The sequence below is a fragment of the Typopeltis vanoorti genome, chromosome 20, assembly GCF_054136105.1.
Source record: "Typopeltis vanoorti isolate ZY-2024b chromosome 20, IOZ_Tvanoo_1.0, whole genome shotgun sequence".
In the NCBI taxonomy this organism is placed as follows: domain Eukaryota; kingdom Metazoa; phylum Arthropoda; class Arachnida; order Uropygi; family Thelyphonidae; genus Typopeltis; species Typopeltis vanoorti.
Genome location: NC_143568.1, coordinates 24007729 through 24029513, shown reverse-complemented (window position 1 = coordinate 24029513; position 21785 = coordinate 24007729). Strand labels below are relative to the sequence as shown.

The 21785-nt window shown below is 35.1% G+C and overlaps 1 protein-coding gene across 1 annotated transcript in view; it reads right to left on the bottom strand.

Moving 5' to 3' along the window:
* Nucleotides 1–21785, bottom strand: part of LOC150095284 (laminin subunit alpha-1-like) — a 1249242-nt gene that overhangs the window by 1005610 nt on the left and 221847 nt on the right. The window contains exon 11 of the mRNA XM_090410638.1: nt 6779–6934. Coding sequence (XP_090266764.1) covers nt 6779–6934 — 156 coding nt within the window. The remainder of the gene's footprint in view (nt 1–6778; nt 6935–21785) is intronic.

Here is a 21785-nt window from a genome sequence, read left to right as displayed (position 1 = left end):
TCATGCCATTTATTTGCTACAGGCCTTGTGGCCTCTTGTGTTGTGGGTGGGAGTGATATGCATAAAAAAATATGGGTAATGTACAGATGTACATTACCTGTATACAACTGTATGATACAACTGAAAAAGATCCCAGTATAAGAGAAGCAAAATATTATTATTATTATTATTACCACCACCCCAAGACCTCATGGAGTCAAAAACTCATCTGGGAGGTCCTTTTATCACACACACACAGCTCATCATACTGTGTTATAAACACATTCAAACTCTTTGCAGACACCTCATTCTAAGGCAAGGCATTCCAATCATTCACCACTCTGCACGAAAAAAACCTGCCTCTCACTCCCCTACTCACACCCTCTTTATACAGTTTTCAGGGATGACCTCTGGTTCTCCCCTGATCTCCCACTATTCTCTGTAAAACTTCTCCAGCACTGATCCTATAACAACCCCTTACCAACTTGTAGGACTCTATCATATCTCCCCTCTTCCTCCTGTCCACCAGACTCTGCAAATTACATCTTCTCAATCTTTCCTCATACTCGACATTCCAGAGGTCAGAAACTACCTTAGTCAGTCACCTTTGGACCCTTTCCAGCATCTTTTGATCCTTCTGAAAACCCAGTGACCAAATCTGGGCACAATAGTCCATGTGTGGCCTAATAAAAGCTTTATACAAAGAACAAGAATCTCCCTATTTCTACATGTCAGTGTCCTCCGCATCCTTACCAAAAGCCTTTGTGTTGTCTTCACAATTTTGGCGATGTGTCCCCTAAACTTTAGATCTTTATCCACTATTACCCCCAGATCTCTTATTTCCTCTACCTCCAACAATATATTCTTACCAAATCTACAAATTTTAATCTGCAAAATATGCAAATTAAAAAAAGTGACATTCATAGTAATCAAAGAAAAGACAATATGAGAGGTGACTGGAAGTCTCCTTCCAGATAGAAAGTCCCCAAAATATTTTAGAGACTTTCTAAAAAAGTAGTGACTGTGCACCTGGTTAGGTTGTTTAATGAGTTGCCTAAGGAAGGGTTACAAGTTAGTAGAAGGAAATGGGGATGCAAGTTCAATGTTGCAAAATGTAAGGTTTTAAATTTTGGGAAACAAAGATGGGATGCAGAATTATTTATACTTGGTGAGGATATATTGTCGGAGGTGGAGGAAATAAGAGATCTGTGGGTGATAGTGGATAAGGAGCTGAAATTTAGGGGACACATTGCCAAAATTGTGAAGACAACACAAAGACTTCTGGGAACGATGCGGAGGACACTGACTTGTAGAAGTAGGAAGATTCTTGTTCCATTGTATAAGGCTTTGATTAGACCACACATGAACTACTGTGCCCAGATTTGGTCACCTGGTTTACAAAAGGACGAAGAGATGTTGGAAAGGGGCCAGAGGCGACTGACTAAGTTAGTTTCTGGCCTCTGGAATGTTGAATATGAGGAAAGATTGAGAAGATGCAATTTACAGGGTCTGGTGGAAAGGAGGAAGAGGGGAGATATGATAGAGACCTACAAGTTAGTAAGGGGTTGTTATAGGATCAATGTTCGAGAGGTTCTAGAAAAACAGTGGGAGATCAGGAGAGAACCAGAGGTCATCCCTGGAAACTGTATAAAGAGGTTGTGAGCAGGGGAGTGAGAAGCAAGTTTTTTGCGTGCAGAGTTGGAATGCTTGCCTGAGAGTGTGGTGTCTGCAGAGAATTTGAGTGTGTTTAAAGGGCAGTATGATGAGCTGTGTGTATGATAAAAGGACCTAATAGATGAGTCTTTGACTCCATGAAGTCTTGGGTAGTAATAATAATAATAATAAATTAGTGGAACTGCACAAAAAAAAGGGTAAGAGGAGAGAGAGTTTGAGAGAGTTCCACTTGTACATAATACTAGGCCATACTGTATATCTGTAGTTGTTGTTAAGAGAGTGAAGAGATTGACTGTGACCAGAACACATGGCTGGAGTAATAGCCATAGGATTCATTATGAAGAGTCACCATGGGTTTGTACAAAGGGAACAGATACCTTGCTTTATCAATAACTTGCATTTTATGAAAAACTGACAAATATGCTAGATAATTTAATGATATTTCAAATATCATTAACAACATTAATGATATATGAATATGATAATCATTGAATGAATTTGAATATCACTAACGATGCTATTGATATTGAAGTCATGCTGATATCAAGTATCTTCAGGAAGATTTAAATAACGTTGTGGCTCCATACGGTAGATCTACCCCTAGCATTTTCTCTAATTCTGAATATCCTTCTCCTTATCAGGAGGAGGAGGATATTAAGGAGAAAAAAGGGTTCTAAACCACTGTATGTGGTTTAGAACCCTTTCAATTTATCTCCTGATCATCAGGTCCCTGTGCTCCATAAGGGCAAATGAGATTTAAAATTTGAAAATGATGGTAGACAGTGACTTGATGATGATGAAGTACAGTGTATTGTTGCTATGATAAGGAGGATATTAACAATTAGAAAAAGGAGATAACTGCTCTACTAGGCATGGATTCAATCATATATGCCACCATACACAAATCTAGTTGCCTGGCTTTCATTATAATGAGGATACTATGGAGAGGGTCAAGAGATGAATAACTAAAGCAATATCAAGGCTGGAAAATGTTAGTTATGATAGAGACCATTAAGTTGTATGTATAGGTAGAGGATTTTATCAGATTAATATGGAAGACATTATTCACTAAGTGGAGGAAAGAAGAGAAGAATAAGATCCTTGAAACATTCTTTGAAAATTGACTAAAAATGTGATGAGCATGAAAGCTGAGAGCAGATATTGTAAAAAGAATGGTGGGTGAGTAGACTTGTTTGCCAATGAGTTTAGATGTGGTATGAACTGATGTGGTTGTCTGTGTGAGACTTAGTATAATGAACCTTTATACCAGCTGAAACCAGGGAGACCTGTTATTGACAATAAGAAGTTACCTATCATAAAGTAGTGCAAAGTAGCCTCTGTAGCGCAACTGGAAGAACAACAGTACATTGCACTCTTCAAGTGGAAAAGGCCTAAGTTTGATTCTCATCGTAACATGGGGAATCTTTATATGGATTTTTCAATTAAAGATGAGTTAGCCAATCTCATATGAAGGTAGCAGGATTTTTTCTCCAAGAAACTCAGGTTTTTCATCCTGCATACAGACAAATTGGCCCTTCAGAACACACATAATTTACAGACAAAAAAATACTAGTGTTGGTGGGCAGTAGATGATGATGGTAGTAGAGGTTCGGTGTAGTGGTGGAGATGGAGAGTTGTAAAGTAGGTGTCCTCCCTCAACGAGTCTTCGGACTCCTTGGAGGTGTCACGAAATAATAATAATAACAATAATAATAATACATGATAGGAATTCTTTATGTTTATATTGTTCTTTACACCTAAATTCTTTATGGAAATTAGAAATTGTGGTTGTTGTATAGAAACTGCTGTGACGAAAGTACACTCTGGTCTCTTATTATGCATATTTTTTTAATGCGGATTTGAAATTATGCGGTGCATAACTTCAAAACTTATGTACTGTTGTACACAATGAACAGCATGTTGCAGCACATTCTGGCATAACGTGAGTAATGTGTAAGCAGTGAGTGTGCATGAAGTTTAATTTTGCAAGTGAGTAAGTGTTTGTCTTTTCGTTATTGCAAGTCTAAATTTTGCTAATTTTTATTTTAAAGATTTAATTTGGCCCAATGGAGAAAAAATAAGCACCAAAGAAAAGAAAATTTTCTTTGGAAATGAAAACTGCAATTTTAGATCGCTTAGCAAAAGTAGAGGGATCCACGGCAATTGGTAAACATTTTAATTTAGGCGAATCTACTATAAGAGCAATTAAAAAGAATTAAGTCGCAATAAGAAAATCTGTCATTTCTGGCACAAAACCAAGTGCAAAATTATCATCCTACTCAAGATATGCTTTATTAGAAAAAACAGAACAAGTGCTTGTAATTTTGATTGAAGAATTAACTCAAAGAATTCCTATAAGTGGTTATTTAATTAAACAAAAAAAGCTCTTTAGTTTTATGAACAGATGAACCAATTAGAGCCATCTACTTCTGCTTCACAGGCTGATAAAGAATTTTTGGCTAGCAAAGTTGGATGGTTAACCCGGTTTTTAAAAAGGAATGCACTTCATAACATGAAGATTACAGGCGAGGTTGCAGGAGCAGATGAAGAAGCAGCCAAAAATTTTCAAGAGAAGTTAGCCAAAATTATTGAAGATGGTGGATATTGTCCCAATCAAGTGTTTAACGCTGACGAAACAGGATTGTTTTGGAAGAAAATGCTTAGTCAAACTTATATTGCAAAGTCTGAGAAAAAAAGCAAGTGGGTTTAAAGCAAGCAAAGATCGAGTAACGTTGTTACTTTGTTGCAATGCATCAGGGGATCAAATGTTGAAACCCCTCCTAGTAAATCAATCTCTATGACCACGTGATCTAAAAGGCATGGATCTAAAATAGCTCCCGGTACATTGGGTGGCTAATACAAAGGCCTGGGTAACAACTGCTGTATTTACTGAATGGTTCAATAATTGCTTTGTACCAGAAGTGGAAACATATATGAAACAAAAAGCTCTAGATTTTAAAGTTTTATTAATTGTTGACAATGCACCAAGTCATCTGCATTTAAAACATCCAGATGTGCAGGTGAGTAAGTGTTTGTCTTTTCGTTATTGCAAGTCTAAATTTTGCTAATTTTTATTTTAAAGATTTAATTTGGCCCAATGGAGAAAAAATAAGCACCAAAGAAAAGAAAATTTTCTTTGGAAATGAAAACTGCAATTTTAGTGTTTTTTCCACCCAATACAACAAGCATTATTCAGCCATTAGATCAAGGCATAATTGCTACTTTTATTTTAAAAAAAAATTATGTTAAACACACTTTTCAATTTATATTGGATAAACTAGAAAATGAGTCATTAACAGTAACTGAAGTTTGGAAAAAATTTTCTATTTTGGACTTCTTAAATCATGTTGCATCTGCTATCACTGAAATAAGACCACAAATTTTAAATGCCTGCTGGAAAGCAGCTTGGCCTTGATGTGTTGCAAACGGTGCAATCATGCAAACATCTACATTATCAGCTGAAATCATTACTTTGGCACATGAAATTGGTGGAGAAGGTTTTGATACATTTAGCCAGAATGATGTAGACGAATTGCTTGTGGATAATGCCTTAAGTGACAATAATATTATTAGATATCGATTAACTTTAGATATAGTCGAAGATCCAAAAGGATAGTGAAGCAATAGGAAAACTTGTCCCCTCACTGCAAATATAATTCGAGGAAGTCTTGAACCGTGCAATAAATTGGAAAATCATTTTCTTGTTAATGACACAAATTCTGAATGAGCCTTTAAATTCCAACGTGAGCTGAAGAACTGTATATCTGGATATCGCAAGCTGTAGAAAAAATTAGTAAAATCATCATCGCAAAGTTTGATCACTGATTACATTGTCAGAAGAAAAAAATCAGCACAGAATGAGGGTAAAGCTAATTCTGTTTGTGAAGAACCATTGCCTTTACCATACAGATCTTGATGCGCTGACCATCTCTTCTGGTGATGAAAGTGTTTTCGCACCAGTTCGCAAATGTTGCGGAATATTGTCTAATAGCGACGATAATTCTGATGACAAAATGTAAAAAAAAAAAAAAATTGTTACTTTTCAATAAAATTAAATGAATAGCTTTAAAACAAACTTAGGCATTCTTATTTTCCTGAATTTTTATAAACTTTTTTATGCGAATTTAGGTTTATTTTAATTCATTGCTTCAGTTTTATGCAGTTTCAGAAAAGTATTGAACATATCCCTAATTTTTCAACGTATGTCAGGTCTTTTTTTTTTATTCGATTTTTTATATGTGGCTTTCTGTGGAACGTATCTACCGCATAAAAAAGAGACCTGACTGTATTTCATGAAATGTGTTGGCAGAATTGTTCTTCCCCAAGTAATGAAACCCTATTAATCATTAGGAGAAGCACAGCTGTTGGCAGAACTATGCTTTCCCAAGAAATGAAACAATAAACTTGATCTTTTTGTCATAAAATTAAGTTTCTCGACAACTACCTGGCACTATTTTCTTTCAATGAAGGAGTATGAATGGGAAGGAAGACTGTGCAAAAATATACTATAATCTGATAAATCCAATGCCTTAACACAAATTTTTGCTAACACATATTAACAAACTCTGTGTGACTGTGTGCAAGAAAATGGAGTCAGTGGTAAGTAAATGTATCCACTGTACACTGTGCAATAGCATTATCCAAAAATTCAAATGGATTTTTATTTTAATTTACCCATTATTTTAATAAACTTATAAATATTTCTATACAAGTATATATATAGTTATAAATTTATAACTATTTATACTTCCTCACAGACAATCATAAAAAAAAGGTGCACATTCTTCTGCAATGATATCATTCCTTATCGAAATAATTAAATCAAGAAATGTTTGAACACTCCAAATGCAACAAAAATTGAAATAGGAAGCAAATTATTGTATATAGATTTGATTCCAAATAATAAGCATGAATAAAATACATTCAACATGAGTCCTGGAATAACTTGCATACATGCAGACAAATAAAAGAGCTCTTAGAGGTGCTTATGCAATTTGTATACCTAATAATATTCAGGAAAGCCAGAAAAAATGAAGTACTAATATAATTCCATTATTTTTTAATTAATAGATTATTTTGGGGGTTATTAATTGATATTAGAACTATCTTTTATACAAATACCCACCTTACATATGCACTGCCCTTCACAAGTACTACCACCCAAAGTTCCTGCAGTATAACATGGACATGGCTCACATAGTGGATAATTCTTATAGCCAATTGCACAGAAATCACATTTACTGCCCATAAATCCATCTTTACATATACAGTCTCCAGGATGCTAAATTAGAAAGAGAAAATATAAACATAAATAAATATATAATAATTTAACATGAAGCATTTAATCCAAATAAAAATAAATGGTTTATGATTAAAATTAAATCATTTAATTCAAATAAAATAAATGGTTTATGGTATGAAAGCAAGAGTAGAGAGAGGATGTATATCTTCAATTAAGTCTATCCCAATATTGTAAACATACAAATTAAACAGTAATAGTCTCAAAACAAACCCCTGTGGCATTCTTCTTTTGGGATACCACTTCTCTGTATACAACCCACTAATACCCATCTAACAGCCACATCCAACTAACTAGTCTCTTTTCCAATCTTTTCCAATTGTACACAGAAATAGCGCGCACAAGCATACAATTTATCTGTAGCGACACTGCTCCACAAGCAGTGTTGGATTCACTTGTTACATGCAGTGACAAGTGCAAATGAATATCGCTGAATCTAGCTGCAATTGGCCGAACGTGATAATTCTGACACTGATTTACATCGCGGTGCATTTGTTTCGTGTAATGATAATTGAGAAAATATAATTCTTTTCATATTTTTAGCAGTGACACTCATCATAATTCAGCCTTGTTTACCAAAAATATCTCACCCATGAACAGACACCAATAATAAAACTTTCGTATACAGAAATAACGCGCGCAAACATACAATTTATCTGTAGTGACACTGTTCGTGGAGCAGTGTCGGATTCACTTGTTATGTGCAGTGAAAAGTGCAAACGAATATCAGCGAGTTTAGCTGCAATTGGCAAAACGTGATAATTCCGAAACTGCGTTAGATCTCAGTGCATTCATTTCGTAATCGAAAGTGTTAATCGAACAATTCCAATTATTAACTATTCAATCAATGTCGAAACATAAGCTGTAACTTTTAACATATTGTATTACATTTATATAATGCTGTAAGCATTGTTATTATTTATAAACACAAACAAAATTTAATTTGTTCATTTTTTCCTTGGGCATGAGGCCGAACATGATAATTCCGACACTGCATTAGATCGCAGTGCATTTGTTTCGTAATTGAAAGCATTAATCGAACAATTCCAATTCTTAACTATTCAATCAATGTTGAAACATAAGCTGTAACTTTTAACATGTGGTATTGCATTTATATAATGCTGTAAGCATTGTTATTGTTTATAGACACAAACAAAATTTAATTTTTTTCGTTTTTTCCAGTGTCGCAGTGCTTATGTACGAGCCACCACTGATGTACTCATTACCAAGAGTGAATGATTTATGCTCTGAAAGTGAAAATGGAGACAAGGTGTGTGTGTGGGGGGGGCGTACATGCGCACATGCGTACATCAAAAATATTTCGTGCGCAAGTGCAAAAAATGCAAGTCATGTCAAAAATGAAGATTGAAGCAACTAATATTAATGATGTAAGACAGAAGAGTGAAAGTGTTGTAGAAAATATCGTACAAGGAGTGAGTGATACTGAATGAAATATGAACGATAGAGTATGAAAGATATGGCTAAAGGTAATATGGATGATGAGGTGGCAACAAGGAGACAAATAGTGCACTTATGCAGAGCTCTTTACAGCAAAATAGTGAGATGTAGAAATGCTTGGGGGTGTGGTATTGCAGGAGGCAGAATGAAATCAAAAGTGAAAAGTATAAGAGCTAGAAACTGGAGTAAGAAGAGTGTATTGTATGTAAAGTCTATGGTAAGAGGTGTACTCAATTGAGACTGTGAGAAAAGCATATTTCCCAGGTGCAAAAATCAAGGATGTTAGTGTGAAGCTGTTACTATGCAGAGAGGAAAATTGAAAGAGTCGATTGTTCTGGCAGGCATAAATGATTTCAAAGGATAAGTGAAAGAGTTGGTTATTTTGGTAGGCATAAATGATTTCAAACATGAGAAATATACAATGAGAGAAGAAATGAAAGAGTTATTTTAAGAAGTGAAAAAGAAGTAAGACAGTAAACATTCATTATTAAAAATTATGGAAACAGCTACTTTGTTATAGTAAAGCTTCAGATTAATATAAACCAAAATAATCACTTGACATTTCGACCTTCATATCAAGGTCATCACATCTGGAGTATACACATGTATACAAAGAAACAAGCTACATTACAATTTACAGTATGCTAAAGAGAAAATGATTTGATCAACAGTTATTCTCTTGGCCTGACCTCTAGTGAAAAAATAAATAAAATTAAAATAAATAAATAAAATAAAATAAAATAACTACATCACAAAGCTATATTCTATTTAAGACAACATCAGAGAAACATTATTTTCATATCTTCTCCTTTGAGTGCCATCTCCTATCGGAGGTCGGCGACCACCTTGGCAAATTTTGAGCGATCTTCAGCTACTCTGAAAAGTGTCTCAGAGCTCATGCCAGTCCACTGTCTGATGTCTGCCAGCCAAGATTTTCTTCGTCTTCCTTGTCCTCTTCTTCTATTTATCTTCCCTTTTATAATCAATTGAAGTATCTTATATTTTTCATTACAAACTAGGTGACCAAGATATGCAGTTTTCCATGTTTTTATGGAATCTAAAAGTTCACGTGATTTTCCCATTTGTTCCAGTACTTCCTCGTTAGACATTTTTGTTGTCCATGGGATTTTTAACATTTGTCTGTATAATCACATCTCAAAGGCTTCAAGTCTTTTTATTGATGTTGTCTTCAATGTCCAAGTTTCTGCACTGCACAGCAGTACAGAACATACATAGCATTTAACCATGCATACTCTAAGCTCTATATTTAAACTGCAGTTACACAGTGTTGATTTCATCAAGAAAAAATTTTTTCTTGCCATTACAATTCTAACTTTTATTTCCATTCTGGATTGCAATCCTCATTTAACCAGCATCCAAGATATTTAAACTTTGCCACTCTTTCTATTTGTTTCCCATTTAAAGAAAGTGCTGAATTAAGAATTGGTTTCTTGCTTATGACCATGAATTTAGTTTTGGTGATATTTATTTTTAATTCCATTTTTTCACTCTCTTCATTCACTAGTTCCAGAAGATTTTGAAGATCCTAAATATTGTCAGCCAGGAGAGTTGTGTCATCAGCATATCTGATGATACTGATGATTTCACCATTTACATTAATCCCTTCCTTTCTTTTTATATTCCTTCCATATTCTTTGAATTTTTAGACCCTCATTATTGTTAAGATTAGGGTGGTTGATAAGAATCTCACAGGCCTCCTTAAATTTACGTTTATAGGATGTTTTGGTGTGATATAAACAACAGGTTCTTTTTCAGTCAATTCTATGTAAAGGGTTCAGGGAATGATCAGAAGGGCAAGCTTGACCATAGTTATTATATTTAATATGTTGTTTATGTTCCTTTCTTCTGATAGGAATTGTGTGTCCTGTTTCTCCTATATAAGGCAAATTACAGGTGCAATGAATATGGTATACTCCAGGGTGAGCTAGCAAAGGGAGTGGATCCTTGGATGAGTTGAGTAAGTTCTTTAATTTTGCAGGAAGTTTAAAGGTGGCTTTAAGGTTGCATTTCTGTAGTATTCTATTTATTTTACCTGATATACCTTTAAATGGAATAGTTACAGTTTTATTGTAGTCTAGTTTATTTTTGTTTTTAAGTGAGGTCTTATATAGAATTTTGTTGATAGCATTTTGGATGTAACCATTTTTTAGGAAGGTATTGCTGATAACTTTTAATTAATCTTTAAGTGCTTGTTCATTATCTATCTATATAAAACTATCAATATGAAAGAATATTTCTCTGATGTTGTCTTAAATAGAATATAGCACTGATGTAGTTATTTTATTTTATTTCATTTATTTATTTCAATTTTATTTATTTTCATTAGAGGTCAGGCCAGTAGAATAACCATTAATCAAATCATTGTCTCTTTAGCATACTGTGTAAAATGTAATTTAGTTTGTCTCTCTCTCTCTCTCTCTTTCTCTGTGTGTGTGTGTGTGTGTGTGTGTGTGTGTGTGTGTGTGTGTGTGTGTGTGTGTGTGTGTGTGTGTGTGTGTGTGTGTGTGTGTGTGTGTGTGTGTGTGTGTGTGTTATACTCCAGATAGAGTCCATAATTTGTCTAAAATGAATGCTGATCACCATGTAACACTAAAGGAAAGGACACAATCCTTCTCTTATAGAACAAATTTATAGCCCATATTATAGCTCTCTTTGCCCACATACTATGTTCCAGTTACTTTGTGTAGCAAAATAATTTTAACCTAGAAAAAGGAGGTACAGCCATGAGCTCACCACTATCCTCCCCCCCACCCCTCAAACTGCTAACTTTTATTTGGGAGATGGTTATCCTAAGAAAAACTCCTGGATAGCTTTTTTCTTTTTCTTTTTTTTTTTTTTCGTTAGAGGGCACCAAAAATAGGACTTTAGATCTTTTGTCTTTTGCAATTATATTGTTTCACTCACTCACTGTCACGTATACAAGTGTGTTGTGCTCTGATGATGCTGAGTTGAAAATCAGCGAAATATAAGCGTTAATAAAAACATCTTTGTGATAAAAGTGTGTGTGGTGTTGTTAATACCATGAAAAATAAGTCATGAATTTTATATGGAAGCTTTTGAATAACATGCTCTACTATTCTTTACTTTAAAAATTTACATTTTCACTTAGATATGTTGACAATGTTTTCGTTATCTGGCCGCACAGCCACCAAACTTTAAACACCTTCCACAGACACCTGAACAAACAACATGAGAGCATACAATTTACTACTAAAATTGAAAATCACACATTTTCCTTTAGGCAGTCTATCCTTCACTGTCTACCGGAAGCCTACACATACCGAAAAAATATATACATGGTAACTCTTATTACCATCCTTCACAAAAACTTGGGGTCATTAACATATTCAAAAATAGAGCCAAAACAATTTGCTCTAATGAACATGCTTTTATTCAAGAATTACGAATTTTTAGTAATACATTTATAAATAATGGCTATAGCAAAAATACCATCAATAAAGTTCTTCATAAAACTTCATCAAAAAATGCACATCATATAGCTGGCAGTAAAACCATAGCTATCCCATATATGAAAGGGTTATCAGATAAAATAAATAGAATTCTACACAATTATAATCTTAATGCTACTTTTAAATCACCTATAAAATTAAAATACATATTCTACTCCTCTAAGGATCCTCTTCCCCATTGGCCCACACATATCCATTGCACCTGTAACTTACCTTATAATAGTGAAACTGAATGTACAATTCATATCTATAAAAAAAGAAAACACAAATGACACATTAAATTTAATTATTTTGGTGAAGCAGGCCTCTCAGATCATGCTTTTAATTTTATAGGTTTAACACCCTACACCAAATTGATTGGAAAAGTGCCTGTTCTTTATATCATGCAAAGTATGAATGCAAATAAAGAAGCCTGTGAAATCTTGATCAGCCATCTTAATCTTAACAATAACGGTGGCATAAAAATCCCAAGAATTTGGATGGCACATGTTCAGCCTACTTAAGTACTTCGTTTTCCAGTAAACCCTTACTTTAGAACTCCAAGCAATAATTTCAGTTCTTATTGGTCACCATCTATACTGTTTTGTTCTAACTTATATGAGTATAAATTATTTTGTTTTTTATTTATTATTATATTGCTCTTCAGTTTAATATATCTCTTAATGATTTGTAATCATAATATAACTATAGCATACCATGTAGATTGTAATGTAGTTTGTTTCTTTGTATATATATGCGAGTACTCCAGATGATAGCCTTGATATTAAGGTCAAAATGTCGAGTGATTATTTTGGTTTATATTAAATGGAACTTTTTGATATAACATTATTATTATTATTATTATTCAGGCCTCCGTGGAGTCAAAAGACTCATCGTGGGAGGTCCTTCCTAAGAAACACAAAGTCTATCAAGACTCATTGAGGGGAGGTCCTCCCTAAGAAACACAAAGTCTATCACACCACTCCTTGAACTCATTGACTGTTCTCACTCCCACCACACCTGATGGTGTGGTGGGAGTGAGAGGAGTGATGACAAGAGGCCATCCCTGGAAGTTTCCTTTCGTGACTTCCAGGGATGGCCTCTTGTCATCACTCCTTCCCACTGTTCAACCAAGCGAAAGAACTCCCCAGTGTCAATCCTGTAACCACCTCTCAACAATTTAAAAGTCTCAATCATATCACCTCTCCTTCTTCTATCCACCAAATCTGAAGTCCACATTCCCTCAGCCGATCCTCATAACTATCATTGTACAGTCCTGAAACCATCTTTGTCATCCGTCTTTGAACACTTTCCACAGTTAATTTATCCCCTTCAAATTCTGGGGACCAAATCTGAAATAGTCTAAGTGTGGTCTGATCAGAGACTTATACAACAGAATGATAACCCTTTTATCTCTGCAGGTCAGTGTCCTTCTCATAATTGCAGCAATCCTCTGTGTTACCTTCACCACCTTTGCAATATCTCCCCTAAATTTCAGGTTTCTATCAATCATCAACCCCAAATCTCTTGTCTCCCCTACTTCCTCCAGTATAACACCTCTCATAGTGTATGCAGTGTCCCATCGATAAATGTAGTCAAACTTGTATCTCTAGCCATCCCTGGAACCAATGCATCTGAGTGCTGAAATTATCATGAAAATCCAGGTATTTCCAGGTTTTGAATTTGAATGTGTTGGTAATGACATTACACAAGGATAACTGAGCACAAGAGGATGGTGAAATCTACACAAATGCCAGAAGTATCAGAAATAAAGGAGTGGAATTTTTGGTACTGGCCAACTTGGCCAAAATTATCAGTATCAATGAGACTGGGTTGACAGAAAATGATAAAATTACACAGACAGAATTTAAGGGAGTATTTATTTTCAGATAGAATAGAGGGAACAAGAGAGGAGGAGTAAGAGCATTTTGATGATAGCAGAAAACCTCAATTAACAAAAATATATATAAGTTAAGGAGGATTTTAGGTCTGAAGGATAGAGCATGGTGGTATCAATGGGAGAATGGTTGATAGATAGACATGGTGAAGTGGAAATTAGGCAAATCAGGATGACTAGTGAAGTGCTTCAGTTTCTTTAGTAGGACCATTACTCATTAATTTATATATTAACAATATACTGAATGAATTAAGGGGAGAGTAATTCAATTCTTTGTTGACAATGCAAATCTGGGAAGATCAATAGCCAATACCAGGTGTAGATAACCTACAAGATGATTTAAATAAATTAGCAATGCAGGTGAAGGATAATGGTTGACAATTTAATGTTGAAAAATGCGATATCATGCACTTCCAGAAAAAAATAATATTACATACTTTTTATTGCATTGATGATACTGGATTGCAGGAAATTGACAAGGCTAGACAGTATTCAGAGGTGATTGAACACAGAATGAAAGTTCAGAGGAAATGTTGCAAAAGTTGGCAAAATAGCTCCAAGGTTTACTTGGATGTTGAAGAACACATTGAAAGTAAAGTTAGAAAAGTTATTATCCCTCTTTAGAAGGCTACGATTTGGATGCATCTTTACTAATGTGCACAGATTTGGTCATCTTATTTCTTGGGGATCAGGAAGTGGTGAAAAGGATCTATCTAATGTCAAGTGACCAAGCTAGTGACAGGTGTGTGGGATGATCCTATGAAGAAAGATTAAAGGTATGTGGGTTGTAGAGGTTAGTAGACAAGGAGCCATGATTTACTAAAGGGATTCTATAAGATTCACACAAGAAGTTATCCTGGGTAGTGTAAAAATATAGTTAGGACGTGTGGACTACATTTATTTTTTTCTTAGAGAGTGGTGAATTAGTAACAGGGTAGGCAGAAGTGGTTTGCAAGCACTTTGAGATTGAATGAATTATGACAGTTATGAAGGAAGAGTATGATAGGTATTTGTGAATAATGGTTAGCAGTTGTCTCTTGCGATGAATTTTCTGACTCCATAGCGATACCCGTATAACAATAATAATAAAAAAAATTTCTCAAAACTTTCTTCAGTGGTCACAACATAGAGGACTTTTTTAGACAATTTTTTTCTAATCGCCTCACTGTAATTTCCTGTACCAATATATTATTTGTTTAAAGATTATTATGTGATTACATATGAAATCAAGGAAAAGAAGGAGTAGCCATAGTATTCAACACTAAATACAAGGTTGATTTTCTTGAATGGCAGAGAATTTCAAGTAGAATGATGTAGGCAAATATCTGAATGGGGAACTGGACAATGAGACTTATTTGTGCCTATGATCTCACAGAAGGTTCTGCTAAGGTAGAAGTGGAAGGATTTTTTGAGGCTTTAGAAAAAGCAACTAATACAATGAAAAATGAAAAATTGGTCCTTGTTGGAGATCTAAATAGCAGAGTAGGAAATGATTGTCAGACATATAAAAATATTTTGGGAAAGTTTGGAAAAAAGAGAAAAGCTAATAATAACAAATACCTGTTGGATTTCTGCTCAGGACATGGACTGCTATTACTAACACAACGGTCCAACATTAAAATGTGCACAAATTCACGTGGATAGAAGAGTCAAGGAATAAAAAAAGTCTCATTGACTATGTTATTGTTGATAGTGATGTTTTCTCCCCGGTGCAGGCCACCAGAGTGTACAGAGGATTTGAGATTGGAAGCGATCACTATTTACTCTTGAGCAGGATAAAATTGAATTTCATATTGAAAAGAATAACATGTAAGAAAGTTTTAAAGTGAATAAAAGTGGAGCAGCTCTCAGATGTGAACTGTAGACTAAAATACACAAAGATTATTGAAGAAAAAATGAAAGAGTTTGAGAACAGGAACCAAACATTCGAGATTCAGTGGCAAGCCCTGAAGAAAACATTGACTGATTCAGCCAGAGAGCCATGTGGTGAGGTTTTCTGCAAGGACAGAAAAATCAGAACTCCATGGTGGACACGGGAAGTTAAAGAGGCAGTGAAGGAAAAGAAGAAAGCATATCAAAAGTCCCTGGCAAATAAGTCAGCTTGTGCTCTTAGAGAATACAGAGACAAATGTAAGAAAGCTAAACACCGTGTAAAACTAGCTAAACAAAAGACATGGAAGACTTTGGTAAGAACACAGAAAATAAATATCAAGAAGGTGGCAAGATATTCTGGAGGTTGTTGAAGAAGCTCAGAAATGGAGGAAAGAGAGCACTGTAAAAAGAATTAGAAATGATAAAGGTGACATGAAAACTGGAGATAAAGATATCCTTGAAGTATGGAGTAATTATTTTGAAAAATAGATAAAACAATCAGTGACAGCACAATGGCAAAAAACACTGACAAGGCATGCAGTCAGGAATACATATCCATAGTTCAAGTAGAAAAAGCCATCAAAAGCATGAAATGTAGAAAGCAAACAGGAGTAGATGATATTCGACCAGAAATGTTCAAGTATGGAGGCATAAAAGTCTTACAGTGGCTGACCCTGCATAGTTAAGCAGGCCTGGGCAGAGAAACGAATTCCAAATGATTGGAGTAGAACTCTCAAAGTACCCATATATAAAAAGGGAAATAAAACTGAATGTGAGAATTACAGAGGTATTTCTCTACTGAGTGTTCCTGGTAAGATTTATGCAAGTATACTTGGGAGTCGAGAAGAATTGTGGAAGAGAAGTTTGGTGAAGAACAAGCTGGATCCAGGCCAAATAGAGACTGTCAGATCAGATTTTTACTTTATGACAGATACTTTAGAAATCATGGGAATACAACAAAGATCTGTATTTAAGTTTTGTCAATCTGGAAAAGGAATATGACAAGGTGCCCAGAGAGAAGCGATTCGAAACACTACAGTTGTATGGTGTCAGTGGGACATTATATCAAGCAATACTTAGTCTTTATTTGAGTTGTAAGTCAGCAGTTAGAATTGAAGGAAGTACAGGAAGATGGTTTAATGTTAAATCTGGTGCCAGACAAGGATGTACATTATCCCCTCTGTTATGCATTATCTATATGGATCACATTATGAAGGAAAGTGGTATTAAACCTGATATCAAAATTGGAGATGTTAATCTCAGCTCTATGCATTATGAGGATAATGTTATACTTCTAAATAAATCTGCTACAAGTCTACAAGATTCCCTGACTAAATTGAATAACTGTTGTAATAGGTATGGTATGAAGCACAGCAATAACAAGACAAAGACAATGAAATTAGGCAGAAGCATTGAAAACATCAATGCCCATGGGCACCATGGCACCTGTCGACCAATTTGTGTGTGCCCGCCGCTGTTCAACCGTGTGCCGTATAGTTTGAAATAATCACGCGACAATTCATGGCATGCTATATGATGCATGTGTTAATGATACATGACGAGTATTAAACACATACAATGAAAAGAGACGTGCATTCGAAGTTGTTCATTCCAGTTTAAGAACTGGAATATCATCATATTCTCCTAATTATGAAGCACTGGCCAATGAAATGCAATGCCAAAGATCACACTAACTTACACACACATATCATCATCGTCATCATCAAATTCCTGCCATGTACCCTCAAGGGGTGTACAGGATATGACAGTACTACATGAAAAAATTACATCATTACTAACTTCCTATCTACAATTTTCCTCCACATATATATATATATATATATATAATGTAAACTTTTAAGTAATAAAACCTTTGATTATAATGTAAACTTTGTATGTATTCATTTAACAAATGAATTCAAAAAATTTGCTTGAAAAAATAGATGGTGCCCGTCACCCTATCGGTATTTTAGAATGTGCTCTAGGAAACAAAAAGGTTGGGAACCCCTGCTATAGAACAAGTAAAACATTTCAGCTACTTAGGCATGATTTTTAGTGAAGATGGTAAATTAAATATGGAAATAGAAAGCTGGTATGGTAGGTAGTCATCATCATCAAATTCCTGCCATGTACCCTCAAGGAGTGTACAGGATATGATAGTACTACATGAAAAAAAATTCAAATGAATAAATTTATATAGAATAAGAGAGAAATTAGTCAAAACACTAAATTAGCTGTATACAAGGAAGTGTTCAAACCAATTTTAACTTATGGATCTGAGAGCTGGGTTAGAAGTAAAACACTTGATCAAAGACTGGAGACTGCAGATATGAGAGTCCTGAGAAAGATTAGGGATGTGAACAGATGGTATCAATGGCAATAACATATTAAAAATGAAGATATTAGGAAAGAACTTGACATCATTAGCATCCAGGAATGTGTTAGCAGAGCAAATCTCAGATAGTATGGTCACTTAAAGAGAATGGGAGAAGAAAGATTAGGAAAACAAGTGTTCTCTGCCAGGTTGGCAGGAAAAAGACCCAGAGGAAGACCAAGATATTATTATTATTATGTGACACCTCCAGGGAGTCCAAAGACTCATCGAGAGAGAGTGTGCCAACAGCATCAACAACGAATGATTAAATCCCTTCCAACTACTAACAGCGCTCAAACTTGCTTAACTTTTTGCATGAGCCATTAGTAGCAGAGGCTCTACCAATCGACCGACCTTTGCTGGCTAATAGGTGGATTGATATGATAAAAAGTGCCTTAGAAGATAGAAATATAAGATCTGATAATGTTGGAGTCTTGACGTGTAACAGATTGATTTGGAGGAAAATTGTAGATAGAAAGTTAATAATGATGTAAATTTTTCAGGTAGTATCATTATATCCTGTATACCCCTTGAGGGTACATGTCAGGAGTTTGATGATGATGATGATGATGATGAGTTATATAATTGTAGATATATTGTTAAACTTAGATAGTTTTAAAACTGGTGCCAAAAACCTGAAAGAACAAAGCGCAAGTGAACATATGAGGGGCAGACTGAAAAGTTTTGACAAACACCTCAATTGAGGTTCTACTTCAATTCCTTCATGGTGATTATCACAACTTTTCAGCACACCCTCATAGATGCCAGAGATGGAATTCTTTGTCCAGCTGAGCCGAAGTATTGTTTAAGATATAAGCGAGGTTAACTTGACATTTGAAACATCACAATTGATACAAATTACCTGACAATCAATGAGAGAATTTAAAAAAAAGTTAAGAAATTATCAAAGAAAGATAGCATAAGAAAAATGGACAGCATAAAAAGAAGCAGAAAACACTGAAGTAGGTAAGACAACAATGGATAATAATATTAACAATAAGGCAAGTCAATTATAATATATAAAAAATAAAGTAATAGGGTGCAGTGATTTGATCATGAAATTACACTTACCAACAGAGTCACAACTATGAGTTTCCAGGAGGGGTGGAGGAGATTATAGATATGACAAATGTAATAGAGAAAAACAGAAAAGAAAATGTAAAGGAAATGGTTGTGCTTGTTGAAACTAATGATGTAAGTAGTGATAAATATGGTATAAGAGAGGACAAGAAAAATTTGTTGAAAGAAACAAGAAAGAAATGTGAGAGAGAGAGGGTGAAAATTATTAATTTATTAATGAGATATGACAGACAAATGATTCAATACAGCAATGTAGAAGAAATGGATGTGCATGTTTGGTCTTTAGAGAAGGGAAATGGATTATTCATTCATTTATTCAACTCTTAGTCTGCCCACAGTATGTATGTTAGGCTTAATAGTCTTTCATATGTTCTTTTTAATGTGAACATATGAAAGACTATTAAGCCTAACGTACATATCATATATACTGGAATGCAGAGAGTGGAGATAAAGAAATGTACAGGCAATTTGGCTTAGAGAGCAAGGGAAGAGTGATCTTTATGGGTGACTGCAATTAGGGATATATTGATTGGAATGAAGAGATAGCATCAGGGAATAAAGAGAATGAATTACTTGAGTTCTTAAGGGAGAATAATCTTAGAAAATACATAACGAACTGTATACAGGGGTTCAGAGTCTTAGATCTGGTTATACGTTTACATTAAACATGCCATTTACACTCGCAGAGGATGCGAGTGTGAATGGCATGTTTAATCTTCAAGAATGAATATGACGTAATCACCTGATTTGTAGCTAGTCATATGAGAACTTCTGTGAAGAAAGAATACATATAGAATTACAAGGCTGGATTATGAAACACTAACAAGACAATTGGGAGCTATAGAATGGAAAGCAGACAGATGTTGCTTGAGCACTGAAGAAGAGCTGTTGACCAGCAGCAATGTCTGAGTGTCTTCCAAAGGTGAAAAGACAGAAATAAAATGAACAAATAGAGAGATTAAATATGAAATATAGAAGAAAAAGACACTGTAAAGACAACAGAAGAAGAATGTTTGTAATAATCAGTTGCATGAAGAGTACAAAGAACAGGATAGGAAGGTGATTGCATAAGTAAAGACAGAAAAATTGCAGTAAGAGAAGAAATTAACCAATCAAGCTAAGAAAAATCCTAGTAGATTTTTTCAATACATGGCAATTAAAAAAAAATTAACTATGGAAGAATGATGCTAGAAGATGAAGACACTGGCAGATTGGTAACCAATACGGAGAATATAATTGAAGTATTTAATGAGCAGTGTATCAGTGAATTTCATCCTCATACAAAGTTGGAGTGCAAAGGGTAAAGCAGAGGATGAACTGATGGTGAATGAACAGGAAGTATATGAGGAAGTAAGTAAACTTGATGTTCATAAGGCAGTAGAACTTGACAATACATCATTGCATGTTAAAGGAATGCTGTAGTGAATTAAGACCATATTTGGAACACCTGCAACAGGGCAAGTTTTGCAACAGGGCAAGTCCCAAAGGAATGGAGAAGTAAGAAAAATTGTTCCACTTTACAAGAGAGGGGGATTATAATTATTATTAACATCGGACCTACATGGAGTCAGAGACTCATTGTGGGAGGTACACACTATTTCACAAAATGCTCATCCAACCATGCTTTAAATTGATTCAATGAGTTTACATTCACAACACACTCAGGCAATGCACTCCACTCACAAACCACTCTCCATGTAAAAAACTTGTTCCTCACTCTTCTGCTCACACCCACCTAATACAGTTTCCAGCAATGGCCTCATGTTCTACCCCCATTACCTATTCTATGAAAAATCTCCTCTATGTCAACCTGATAACAACACCAGACTAGCTTATATGTCTCAATCATATCCCCCCCCCCACCTATTCACGAGGCTCTGTAATTTACATTCTATCATGTAAATGATAGAATGTAAATTCTATCATTTACATGATAATACAATAACTCATATAAGGCCTGATGATGTCAGGATCCACCGCATCATTGCCATTATCCGATGTGATGTCTTCACAACTTGTGCAAGGCGGTCCGTGAATTTCAGGTCCTTGTCCACCAAAACAAACAGATCTCTCATTTCCTCTCCCTCCTTAATAGTTTCCCAACCAAGTGTATGCTCTGCATCTCATCGTTGCTTACCAAATGTCAAAACCTTACACTTTGCAACATTGAACTGACAGATCCACTTACCTGCTCATTCAAGCAATCTATTCAAGTCCTCCTGTAAGACCATAACATCTACTTGACTCTGCATTGCTCTACCCCAATTCTACATCATCTGTAAACAGCTGCATATCACTAGATAAACCCATCCCAATATCATTAACATACAAATTGAACAACAATGGTCCCAAAACTGACCCCCTGAGGTACATCACTAGTGATCTTCCTCTTTCAGGATACTGCACTGCCATAAACAACTTTCTGACACGTATCTGACAGCCAATCACTCATTTAACTCAGAAGTCTGTTATTATTATTATTATTACTCCAAGAGCTCATGGAGTCAAAGACTGATCTGGGAGGTCCTTTTATCACACACACACACATCTCATCATACCGTGTCTTAAACACACTCAAACTCCTTGCAGACACCACACTCTCAAGCAAGGCATTCCAATCATTCACAACTCTGCACGAGAAAAACCTACCTCTCACTCCCCTACCTCACACCCTCTTTATAC